The sequence below is a fragment of the Leptodactylus fuscus genome, chromosome 6 (genome assembly GCF_031893055.1).
Source record: "Leptodactylus fuscus isolate aLepFus1 chromosome 6, aLepFus1.hap2, whole genome shotgun sequence".
Classification (NCBI taxonomy): Eukaryota; Metazoa; Chordata; class Amphibia; order Anura; family Leptodactylidae; genus Leptodactylus; species Leptodactylus fuscus.
This window is the reverse complement of record NC_134270.1, coordinates 120,256,633-120,269,224: the sequence shown is the minus strand read 5'-3', so window position 1 is coordinate 120,269,224 and position 12,592 is coordinate 120,256,633. Positions and strand designations below refer to the sequence as shown.

Sequence of the window (12,592 nt, the reverse complement as noted above, 5' to 3'; positions counted from 1 at the left end):
GTTACTGTACACGCTTATCCGCCAAACCAAGGTGTGCTTAGAAGGCACGGCCATTATGTTACATACTGTACTTCTGCCTAAACTTCTCAGTAGCTGAGTGAAGTAACATGGCTGCCGGAGGCTTCATCAGTGTCATGTCACTATACGAGTCCCATCATGGCGGCCGGTGTCAGCTGATCTTTGCCTGAAGTAAATGATTTACCTGTTATTGATCTGTGTGATTAGTAAAGAGCTCTGCGCTATGTCCTCTGAGTTTTTCTGTCACTTATGTCATCTTTCCGTGTATACTCTTCCGGCAGTGCAGCGGGCAGTCCCAGCCGGGGCCCTTCCGTGGTTGGGGCACGCTCTGAGTGTATGAGGTCCCCGGCGGCGGAGAGAGATGTGCGGCTGGAGGTGCCGGTGACAGCTGGAGGAGACATGGACGGAGGGGGAGTGCTTGGCCATGGGGGGATGAGGCTCCTGGCCTGCTTCTTGGGGGTGTTTGTCTGTTACTTCTACTACGGGATCCTGCAGGAGACAATGTAAGTGGCTGTGTTATATATTATATACTAATGTCAGTGCTGGCTCCTGTGTCCATATGTTTGGAATGGGACACTGCTTGGCTTGTGACAGAGCCAAGGCTGCTCAGGCTAATAGAGGGGGCTCCCACTCTGTGACCCCCCCCCCATAGTCACTAATCTGTAATATAACATATCTATATATCTTTTATTACCTATATTGTACTGATCCGGAGTTATAACCTGTATTATACCAGAGCTGCGTTCACAGTGCTGCAGCCTTCAGAGCTGAAATCCCCACTAGTACTATCTGGGGAAGGGAATCAGACTATGGAAGCCTGAAATGTTGTAAAAAAATTTTTTAAAAAAATGGCGTTTTGCACTACAACTTTAAATTTTTTTGTAAATGTCACTCACGCCACATGGGTTTGAAGGATTTCATGGAATGGACGTCCCAACTGGCACATGGACATCCTGAAATGTGCCAGAATTATTGACGTATATGCCACTTTATTTATATAGAGTGTATAGCGCCATCATATTCTGCAGCGCTTTACAGAGATATTGTCAGCTCTGTCCCATATAGGGCTCACAAGCTGAATCTCCTATCACTGTGTGAATTTACTGGATCTCACACCAGTTCTGCTGACTGACTGGCATACTACATGTCAGTTTTAATATATGTGCCCCACTGTCTGTTCAGGACTATTGATTTTATTTTTATTATTTATTGATTGATTTATTTTTAAATTTATTTTTTTTTTAGAGAATCTGCAACAGAAACCTGGAGCTGAAACGCTCCCCTTAATTCATATGGCAAAAAGAGTGTCTCAAGGATTTTAAAATCCATAGCACAGTCATTATTATGCAGATTTCTTTTTATTTTACCTGAACATGTGAATAGATTCAAATATGAATGTCATACAAGTTCTTAATCTATGAAGGTGTTATAGGGGCTCAGCTAAGTTCTAAGAAATCTTCTTGCTGACTGTTCCCATTAGCAAATAGCACCATTGTGAATGCAGTTTGGGAGAATATTCAGGCTGTAACTCAGGATGAGTATAAAATATGCTGTGTTTACAATGTGACTTAGTTTTTGGTTTGGATTTCCTTTATGTGTGAAACTATAAAATAGTCTTTTCTGTTTTACAGAACACGAGGGACATATGGCGAAGGGGAAAAGTTTCGATATGCACTGTCGCTGGTTTTTGTTCAGTGTGTGGTTAATGCCATATTTGCTAAGTTATGTAAGTATTATATTAGTATGCCTTAAAGGAGTTATGCCACAAAAATGGTTTATCCTCTATCATAGGCTAGGGCATAGAGAGCTGATAAGTGATAGGTCCGACTACGCTATTTTGCTGCAGGACGTCACTTGGAGCCTTAGGCTACACGACCGTAGTGGTTTTTGCGGATCCGCAACACAAATTTCACTCTAAAAAGTCATTCCGCAGACGTCCGTGCCGCAAACCGCAAAGTGCATCCGCAACGTTCCGTATCAGTATTATGCGGATTCGCAACAAACAAAGCACACCACAAAACACACATGTTGACATACGCAATTGCGGTTATACACTGATGTATGTTTGGTGTCTATCCACATAACTGCACGCACCTATAGACTTGTATGGGACAGTCCGTGCCGTAAAAACATGGTCATTACGGACATGCGGTATACTGTCCGGACCACGGTTACGGCAAGCCACACCACGGACAAAATCTACGGTGGTGTAAGAGGCTGCATAGAAAACACTGGGTCCGCAATTTAAAACCCGCAATTGCGGACCATTTGCAGTCTTAAACTACGGTTGTGTAAGACCAGCATTAAAGGGGTTTTCTGGGATTAGGACACAGGTTTGTGGTTCTGCTAAGTTACAATCTTAGGGGAGAATTGTGATTATACTTAAGTATCAAATATTGTGATACTTAAAAGATTTTCTGATCACAGACATTTATGGCATATCCATATAATATGCTATCAGTGTCTGATAAATCCACGTCCTAGAGATTGTGAATGGAGGTACTCCTACTCCAGGCAGCTTCTGTCTGATGCATCTGGCCTTTAGTTGAATACAAAGCTGGCCAGAATTATGCTAAGCTAGTTGCCAGAATGCCACAGCAATGCATAGGTGGCATCGTTTATGGCAACTCAGGTCAGTTGATAAGATCTGTATAAGACACAGCGAGCTATGATTTGTGGTAGGTTCTGTGCTTTTAGTAAATCTGCTCTCCATTAAGTCTTGCCCTTTCCGCTTTTCAGAACAGTGGCAAACAGGACTAAAAGTAACACATTTTTTTGAACAAAGCCAGACTTGTTGGAGAATTATTGACTTCTTTTTTCTTTTTTTTTTTTTAAATGTAGATTGTGAGCCCCATATAGAGCTCACAATGTACATTTTTCCCTATCAGTATGTCTTTTTGGAATATGGGATGGAAATCCATGCAAACACAGGGAGAACATACAAACTCCTTGCAGATGGTTTTATGCCCTTGGCGGGATTTGAACACCAGGACCCAGCGCTGCAAGGCTGCAGTGCTAACCACTGAGCCACCGTGTGGCTCCGAAATTATTATTGACTTCTTTTGTTGTGATTAGTTTAATTAATTCCCTTCCCCAATAGTTTTCAAATCCTGTAGAAAAGGCTCTTTAAGGCCGGGGCCCCACAGGCCGGAAATGCTGCGATTTGGCTGTGGCAGAAACGCTGCTGGAAAAATTGCGGCGTTTTACAGTACTTGCAAAGTGAATGGGATTCATGCGAATCCCATGCCCACTTTGTGGAAAAAAATCACAGCACGGAAACACTGCGATTTCCAAAACCGTTGCGGTTTTGAAAATCACAGCATGTCAATTATATCTACGGAAACGCTGGCGGCTTTCCCATAGATATAATTGTAACAGAAAGTCCGTGGAGGAAAACCGCAGTTGTTCCCACATAGCTTTATTACGGCATTTCCGGCCCGTGGGGCCTTAGCCTAAGGTTTCACATTGCAGAAACGCAGCTCTTTTTATAGCAGATTTTGCTGCTGTTTTTTGAGCCAAAGTCGGTAGTGGATTAAGAAGAAGGGAGAAGTATAAGAACTTTATAGTCATTCTTGGCTTTGGCTCAAAAAACCGCAGTAAAATCTGAAACAAAAAAGCTGCATGGGGGGCCTTAGCCTAAAACTGAAGCCCCACGTTGCGGAAACACAGTTTTTGGTTTTTTTTGTTTTTTTTTTCTTGTTGCGGATTTTGCTGCGTTTAAGCCAGGAGTGGATCGAGCAAAAGGTAGAAGTATAAGGGCTCATTCACATCTGCGCCCGGTCTCCGTTCATACAGGTTTCCGTTTCCTGCACAAAACTGAGAAGGAGACGGAAACCTGCAGGACTCTTTCAAACCCATTCATTTGAATGGGTTTGAAAGATGTCCGGCCGTGAGCGCCGGTGAGCGTTTTATGCTCTCCGCCGTGAAACTGTTTTTTTTAAATCAGACACAGAGTTGGACATGCAGTATTCTGTGTCCGGTTTTAAAAAAAACGGTTTTGCGGCGGAGAGCATAAAACGCTCACCGGCGCTCACGGCTGGACCCAATCTGACAGGTTTCCGTCTTCTGCATGCAGAAGACGGAAAGCTCAGAACGGACCTAGCGTAAGAAGCTTCCTATATATTTCCCATTTTTCTTGTAGCCATTCTTCGCTTTGGCTCAAAAAACCACAACAAAATCTACAACAAAAAAAGCTGCGTTTCTGCAACGTGGGGCCTTTCTTTCAGGGCCTTTATTAAGATTGGTGTACAAAACGCCAGTCTTAATAAATATACCCCATTGTTTTTCTTAAAAATGCACGCTTAGGCTAAGGCCACAGTTGTGGGAAAGCTGCTTTTTATGCAGATTTATGAGCCAAACTTAAAAGTAAAAAACTAACTACAAAAGAAATGGAAAATGTATAGGTAACACTTACACTTCTCCCTTCTGCTCAGTCCACTCCTGGCTTTGGCTCAAACACGGCAACAAAAAAAGCTGCTTTTCTGAAATGTGATCCTTAGCGTTAGAAACTACACAGGCCCCAATAACTGCACTATCAGGTGAGACCACACAGTTCCAGCTATTATAGCACTTATTTTACTTGCCCTCCTCACCCTGGTGTCGGTCCTAAAAGACTGTTTTTGAAGGTTCTGTGTGAAGTTAGAAAGAAGAATTGTCTTCCTGCCCAAAAACAGTCACTGCACTACCAGCCACAGACCAATGACAAGAATGGCGCTGTATAACAGATTTAACTTGAATTCCATTGTGTTTCTTTGCAGTGATTCGATTCTTTGATTCTAAGGCTAAGCCTGACCGCACACAGAACTGGCTTTATGCGGCCTGTTCCCTTTCCTACTTGGGGGCCATGGTGTCCAGTAATTCAGCACTCCAGTATGTGAATTACCCCACACAGGTGAGCTTATAACTCTGCTTCTACAAACCATCCATGCCGTAAGGGCAACATGAAAAACCTCCCTTCTTATTAGAGGGCGTTTGTTATCGGGATTTTTTAATTTTACCTAAATTTATCTTCATGTAGGATTTAGAAAGGCTATTGTAGGCATATATTTTGTTTCAATTATGTTGCCGGCCTTTTCATGACCAGGCAGTGTGTGGGTTGTTTTTTTGTTTTGTTTTTTCTCAATGAGTGTAATGCAATATGTTCTGTTCTCAGCAATAATCATGGCGTTTTCCTTTGCTAGTTGTCCAAGCTTTTGCCTAATAGTACGATATTGCCTACAGTGGGGAATCCCTTTCAGATGTGAAGTATTTACATTTCTCAGTGATTTTTGCTGTTACACATTTGTAAAATGTCAGTTCTCTTTTGTAGGTGTTGGGGAAGTCCTGTAAACCTATCCCAGGTAAGATGATCTGCTGTGATGCTCCCATGTAGGATAACCTTCAGTCCTCTGCAGAACCGCAGTGCTGACGCTCTGGCCTTTTGGGGATATACATGGTGTAACCCAACACCTCCTTCTTTCCTGTCATCTTAAGTCAATACATTCTCTTTGACCTTTGCAGACACATGTGCCTCTGTACTAAATTAAACCCTGCGTATCTGTGCTGGCTGCTGCTATGTACTGCCACCAGCTCGTTGTGTATACATGCATCATCCACTGGCTCACTGTAGACAGACAGTGGTTTACCAGTGAAACATTTGCCCACTGTTATTGCATACTTAGAGTAGGGTTCATAAACACCGTAATATGTCCCTTTTATAATATCGTATTGCTTGGTTCCTCCGTTATTCCACTTGGGAATTTGGAAATAAATAACATACATTTATAGGAGTACATTTTAAAGCGGTTTCTCCTTCCCGGACAGTGCATGAACCTTAAAAAACCGTGTCGCTGTTTTGGGCGTGGTTTTTGCCAAAAAATGTGTCACGGTTTTTGACCAAAAACCGCAACGCGGTTTCCACCTCCCATTCACTTGTATTGACTTCCTCAGGAGGAATCCGCCTCAAGAAAGGTCATGTAGCTTCTTTTTTCCTCTAGCGGAAAACGAATGCTAGCAGTCTCCATAGACCACCATTGTGAGGGGGTGGATTATGACGTGGATTCCACGCCATAATCTGCCCCCTGTGTGCCCTTGTGAACGAGCCCTTAGTGATAGGGGATGGTAACTGGCAATGACTGCACTGAGTGCTACAGAATATGTTGGCCTTATACACATGTTCAGAGAGGTGAGAGACCCTTATTTAACTAGATGAGTATGTTCTGCAAATGGATGTTATAAAGTGAGAATTTACTTGAGGGGGTGTTCTTTCACCTGTAAAGGGGTTGTGTGGGCGTTAATTGATTTCAGCACCATACTCGCTGCCATGGATAGCCACTTACTAATTCTTAGGGTCTCATAGCTTTGCAAGGGGCCACACATCTTGCGACCTGGTGTCTTCTCCTGACGCTTCAACTCTCATGACGGACTCCTGCTCTATTCCTGCTGCTTTTTTCCGGGTACAGTAGGGTCCGTCACGTGATGAAGTGTCAGAAGGAGAGCTGCACAAGAAGACTTTCTCCATCCCTACAGCTCAGTGCGCAGGACGCTGCTGAAAGATTTATTCCCAACATAACCCGTTTAACTGTCTTCTAAAGTTATTTAGTTGAGATCACCAGAATAAGAAGGTCACATCACTATACCCCTACTTCTTTCCCATTTTGTTTCAGAGATGACTCTTTCATTGAGATCAGTTAGACATAATTATTGCATTGTTAATAGTTAAAGGGGAACATGTGCTTTAAAGTGACTTTCACATCTTTTAAAGTGATATGACCTCACTTCTTGATCACCTCTGGGACCTCTGACCAGTTCTGTGAATGAAGGAAATCACAGTGGTGGCAGAACATCCTTCACTGTTTTACTCTTACCTAGTGGTGCGTGCAGGGCACTGCTACTGGCACATTTATTTGTATAGGATTGCAGTTCCCTGCTCAGTAGCTGGTCAGGGCACTGCTGTGCAGGGTAAATGGGGAAGGCCCACAATGTTGCAAACTTTTTATTCTCTGTATTGCTGGTGGTCCTAGGGGTGTACCTAGATTTTAGTATAAGGCAATGGTATATCCTCTGAACATGGGATATACAGTATAATTTGTCCTGCTCCCTTAACACTGTCCTCAACACTAATGTCTCCTTTACAGAGGAGGCAATTATAGTCTCCTATGGACCATATTATCTCTATCAATTTTTGGGGACAGCAATACCACATGTAAGGGTATTGACTACACAGTATTTAATATGTTAATCCTCACCCTTCTATAGTGGTAATATTCTCTTCTTTTTGTTTTCCTACAGTTATGCTCTTAGGAGTCACCGTCCTCCGGAAGAAATATCCATTGACCAAGTATCTATGTGTACTGCTCATAGTGGTTGGAGTAGCCCTGTTCATGTACAAGCCCAAAAATACCAGCCCCAGTGGTGATGATCATCTGTTTGGCTATGGAGAACTGCTGCTGGTATGATTATGATTTAGGGATATTGTGGGGCATTGACCATGAGGGCTGGAAGTTATCACTGGATTACATTCATTAACTAGTCTTGGGTAAAGCAGTACACATTTCATGGTCTATCTTATCAGTGAGGTAGGGGTGGTCACATGATGCACATGGCTATATGACAACTCTGTAGTTCTGTTACATGACAACAAAAGACTGCTATGGGTTCTGCTGCACCCTTGCAATCTTTCAGTTTCATACAGAGCCACTATGAAACCGCCTGGAAAGCACTTCCAGCATTCCCATTGTTGTGTTACAGAGCTGTTCTTCCTTAAAGAGGACCTTTCATCAGATTGGGCACAGGCAGTTCCATATACTGCTGGAAAGCCGACAGTGTACTGAATTCGGGGCTTTCCCGATCTATGCCCCGGGTTAAGCGCTATCAGTCCCGGTACCGTGGCGCTTTACAGTCAGAAAGGCGTTCCTGACAGTCAGTCAGGTACGTCTTTCTCCACAGCAGCGCCTATCGTGCTGTACAGTGTGAGCGGGGAGGAACGCCTCCTCCCTCTGCTCACAGTGCTCGTCCATAGACGAGTATTATCAGGAGGGGAGGGGGGCGTTCCTCCCCGCTCACACTGTACAGCGCGATAGGCACTACTTTGAAGAAGGACGTACCTGACTGACTGTCAGGAATGCCCTTCTGACTGTAAAGCGCTACAGTACCGAAACCGATAGCGCTTTACCCGGGGCATAGATCGGGAAAGCCGATAATGCGCTGAATTCAGCGCACTGTCAGCTTTCCAGCAGTATATAGAGCTGCCTGTGCCCAATCTGATGAAAGGTCCTCTTTAGAGATGAGCGAACACTGTTTGGATCAGCCGATCCGAACAGCACGCTCCCATAGAAATGAATGGAAGCACCTGGCACGCAGACTTTGCCGGCAGCCGGCTGCTTCCATTCATTTCTATGGGAGCGTGCTGTTCGGAACGGCTGTTCCGAACAGTGTTCGCTCATCTCTAGTCCTCTTTAAAAGTGTTTCTTCCGGCAGTAACGCAGAAATGGGGTACAATACAGTACACCATATGCCAGCATGCTACATGCCCACTGTTCAGCTTTGTGTGGGTGACCCCTGCAGGCCAGGTATCTGTATGTGTATCCCACCTTTACTGAAGATGTTTATGTGCACTACCAGCACCAGGGCAGATATGGTACTACAAACTTGAAACTGCTTGTAAATTGATCTGTTGTTGTTCCTGTTTAGTAATGAGTTTAATGTCTTTCTATACCGCTCCCTCTCAGTTGCTTTCTCTTACCCTGGATGGTCTTACTGGAGTGTCTCAGGACCACATGCGTGCACATTACCAGACTGGCTCCAACCAAATGATGCTTCATATCAACCTCTGGTCCAGTTTATTTCTAGGAGCAGGTAACTTTGTTCCTCCTCTGTATATCTGGCCATAGTGACTGAAATGTTGTGCCAACCTCTAGCTTTTTGGGTTATTTACCATTACAGTGGCCTTTACAGTATTTTCGTCTTACAATGGTCCAGGAAATACGATTGTATCTTGAAACCAGTCTCCATATGCAATGCTTAGCTGGAGGTTCCAGCAAATCAGCATGGTTATTTCACTGGTAAATCTCCTATAGTAATGAAGTGTATGCAGTGAGCGGCTGACTCACTGCCGCCTCTCTAGAGTATAATGTAGAACTACATATTCTGTGCTTCCGTTTCACTGTGCCACGATGAGCTGCTCCATATTATTTCAATTTCAGTGTACCAGTCTTGTATATCAATGCTTTATAGTCTGGTTCTTAACCACAGTGATATACCGGTATACCCTACAACGAATATATGTGCTGTATGACATCATTCAGCTGACATAAAAACAAAATTCCAGGCATAAATGTTGTGGCTGCAGTAACCATAGACAACCAGGAGGTGGTGTAAGCACACACATCTAAATGCTCTATTTTTGGCACTGCCTTTTTGCAAACTTAGATTGAACTATGAGCGATGAATTTGCCTTTATCTTAGTTAAATCCTTTGTGTTATGATGTCTCGTATTCCAGCAGATATTAACCTACAGCTTTCCTGCTATTGTGAAACATTTCCTGGTGCTGGAGAGCCATAGGTTGGAAATGACGGCCTTAACCCATATTCTCCTATAGCACACACACACGTACACATGTATATATTATGATGGTTATATTCACGCACATGTATATATCACATATATGCATACACAAACACACCAAATTATATGTATATACTATACTATAGATATGTAATATATTTCGTAACAAAATCTGTTTCTCCACCACAGGTATTGTATTTACTGGAGAAGTATGGGAGTTTATTAGCTTCACTGAACGATACCCAAGTATCCTCTACAACATTCTGCTCTTCAGCTTGACCAGCGCCTTAGGACAGGTAAGTGCGATATCCATATGTTATACAAGTCTGAAAATTCTACCAGAGGTCCAAGATCTTTCAAGGCAGCCACCATCTCAAATACTGGGAACAGCAGATATGTTTCCAAGAGAAATTCTTGTGTTGTACCAGCCTTACAGGACACTGTCACTTCTACTGAGAGATTCACTGTCGTATCCAAGCCGCAGCTTCGATTGACCATATGTTTCTCCAGCCTTATTGCCACTAATGTCCATTGGCTGTGTCTAGTATTGCAGCTAACCACAATCTCCTAAGTCAGTATAAGCTGCAAAACAAGAGACCACCAATGGACAAGCGTGGCATTAATTCTGGAAGAAATCCTGAACAACCCCTTTTAAGAAGCTGTGTTTGCTCATGGATCTGTTTAGCAGGCAGTGGATGCTGCAGTGAATCTCTCAGCTGAAGTGGCTGTTGTACATAAGGATGGTACAACACCAGCACCAATGCATAAATGAAGATAATCTGCAGAATCGGACACAACTTTGGGCCAGAGTGACATGGTTACTGGGAATAAACTAGATAGTTTGGTCACATCCCTGCATAAACAGATGATTGGAAAGAACCCGTAAATCATAAAGGAGACTCTTTGAAGAAAATAGAGATGAGCCCTAGACCATCCATGTTGCACCCTTCTGGGTCTAACCGTATAGAATAGACTGCTGGTATCTAGGTCCCTTTTTTGTCTTTATTATAGAAGATCCTTGATGAGATGTCGCACGTTGAAGAAGATCTTTGTGTACTTATATTTGAGACTACTAGATTGACCCGTACTTTCCTCTTTTTAGACTTTCATCTTCATGACTGTGGTCTACTTTGGTCCTCTCACCTGTTCCATCATCACTACTACCCGGAAGTTCTTCACCATCTTGGCCTCTGTAATTCTATTCTCTAATCCGATCAGTGGTCTGCAATGGGTTGGAACCCTGTTGGTATTTTTAGGTAAGTACCAGAGTCCTGGTAAGTGGACTGCCTGTATGATTTGGACTTTTTGTTATTGGGTGTCCAGTCTTCTACAACAGTTCAATTTTCAGTGTCCGTACTAGGCAATGTTCTCTTAAGTTGTCATTATTTTCCACTCTACTGAATATGGTCCATAGCTTCAACTAAACTACAACTAGTTAAATAGATGAGCAAGATCATATATGTGGGGTTATGATTATCTGGAATTCCCTGTGCTTACACTAGGGGGCAGGGTAGAGTATTGGAGCTTTATCAAATTCCTAGCATACAAGTGTCAGGCTTTATGCTAGGTTTTGACTGTCTGGGTAACCAAACCAAATAGTTGATTGGTGCCTGTCCTCTCACTGGAGATTAAACTATTTTATATACATAGAATTAATGTCCACAAGTCAATGATACCAAGTTACATACTCCAGAGCTGCATTCGTATAGCAGCTAGATGGTAGTGGAAACAGTCAGTAAAACTCATTGTACGCACCTCTATCTGCATAACTTGGCTTCTATAATGTAACGCGATAATTATACTTCTTAGAACAGATCATTGGACAGTGTTTAATAGAAAGAAAATAACCTATATAAAGGCTCAGCAGTGAATTCTGTGAAAAATGAGCTTTGAGGCCTGCAAAATTGTGAATGCAGTTCTCTATCCTAATACATGTAACTGATAAGTCAACTTGGGTTTCTTGTCCAATATCTAAGGAAGTGTTTTATGCAGGTCCAGTGATCCAGAAACTTCTTCTAATCTGCAATATACAATAATCTGGTCCTGTTTGTTCTGACTTTTACAGTCAGAAATACATTGGATGTGTTCTGCCCTTTTTAGCAAATAAAATTAGATCATTTTTGCAATAAGTTACTATGCCCCTAATATGATCATCATTTCACAACGTGGGAAGCTGTAATGTTACGGCAGCTGGTGAGCTATACAGTGCCAAAGCTTGAACTGGCCTAAACCTGGTGATGTTACTGGTCACTTAACAAAGCAGCAGGACCGGCCATGTGCACTCATCATAGCAGTGTTGCTTAGTAATATGGAGGGGAGGTTGGTTAGAAATGTGTTGCCAGTCCAACTTGGCACATATGGTCCCACAATGAGCCACAGGCACATACTCATACTATATGACTGTATAGCTTACGCTCTGTGCCCACTCTCTTCCTGCCTCACTCACTGCTCTATGTTCTGTTTTCCACAGGTCTAGGACTGGATGCCAAATTTGGTAAAGGATCCAAAAAGCCGTCCCACTGATCCCCTTGTACAGGAGCCTTCAGATGACGTGTTCAGACCTCACTCACTGTTCGTCTATATAAATATGTCTGTTTTTTTTATTATTATTATCGGATATGTGTAACTATTTTATTAATGACGGAAGGGCTGGAATTTTAAGCTTAGAGAGTGGGAGTATTAAATGCAAGAAGATGGAACATGTCTCTTTGCCTTTACTTCTTGGTTTAACTATTCTGGAACAGATCCTATGCCCAGACAGTGCCCGTCTATCGTATGCCTATAGCCCCTTTTAATAAAAGATCTGATGAATATTACAGTACAGAGACACCGGGCACACAGGCTTCATCTTGGCTGTGAATAGCACCATTTGCATAACTGCGGCTTCAAAGTTGGAGAGTTGGGCCCTCCACAGACTTCTCCCATCACACATAAAAGCAGAGGGAGCAGCTGTGTGGAGTTTCCCATCTGGTGTCAACAGCCTCCCTCCCTTCATCCCTATCCCAGCCCCTGGATGTCATTAATACCCAG

The 12,592-nt window shown here is 43.0% G+C and overlaps 1 protein-coding gene across 1 annotated transcript; it reads left to right on the top strand.

Moving 5' to 3' along the window:
• The first annotated feature begins 307 nt into the window (after positions 1 to 307).
• SLC35B1 (solute carrier family 35 member B1) lies at positions 308 to 12,261 on the top strand. Its single transcript, XM_075277161.1, has 9 exons — positions 308 to 521; positions 1,650 to 1,744; positions 4,776 to 4,909; positions 5,327 to 5,357; positions 7,288 to 7,448; positions 8,727 to 8,853; positions 9,752 to 9,858; positions 10,665 to 10,818; positions 12,033 to 12,261. Exons 1-9 carry the CDS (start codon positions 355 to 357, stop codon positions 12,083 to 12,085), a joined length of 1,029 nt encoding a protein of 342 aa, XP_075133262.1. The 5' UTR covers positions 308 to 354; the 3' UTR covers positions 12,086 to 12,261.
• Positions 12,262 to 12,592: the final 331 nt, after the last annotated feature.

Excerpts from the sequence above, each read along its gene's own strand:
- SLC35B1 (XM_075277161.1), top strand. The coding sequence starts at position 355 with ATGAGGTCCCCGGCGGCGGAGAGAGATGTGCGGCTGGAGGTGCCGGTG. Across the intron at positions 522-1,649 it reads GGGATCCTGCAGGAGACAAT|AACACGAGGGACATATGGCG; the intron begins GTAAGTGGCTGT and ends TCTGTTTTACAG. Across the intron at positions 4,910-5,326 it reads ATGTGAATTACCCCACACAG|GTGTTGGGGAAGTCCTGTAA; the intron begins GTGAGCTTATAA and ends TCTCTTTTGTAG.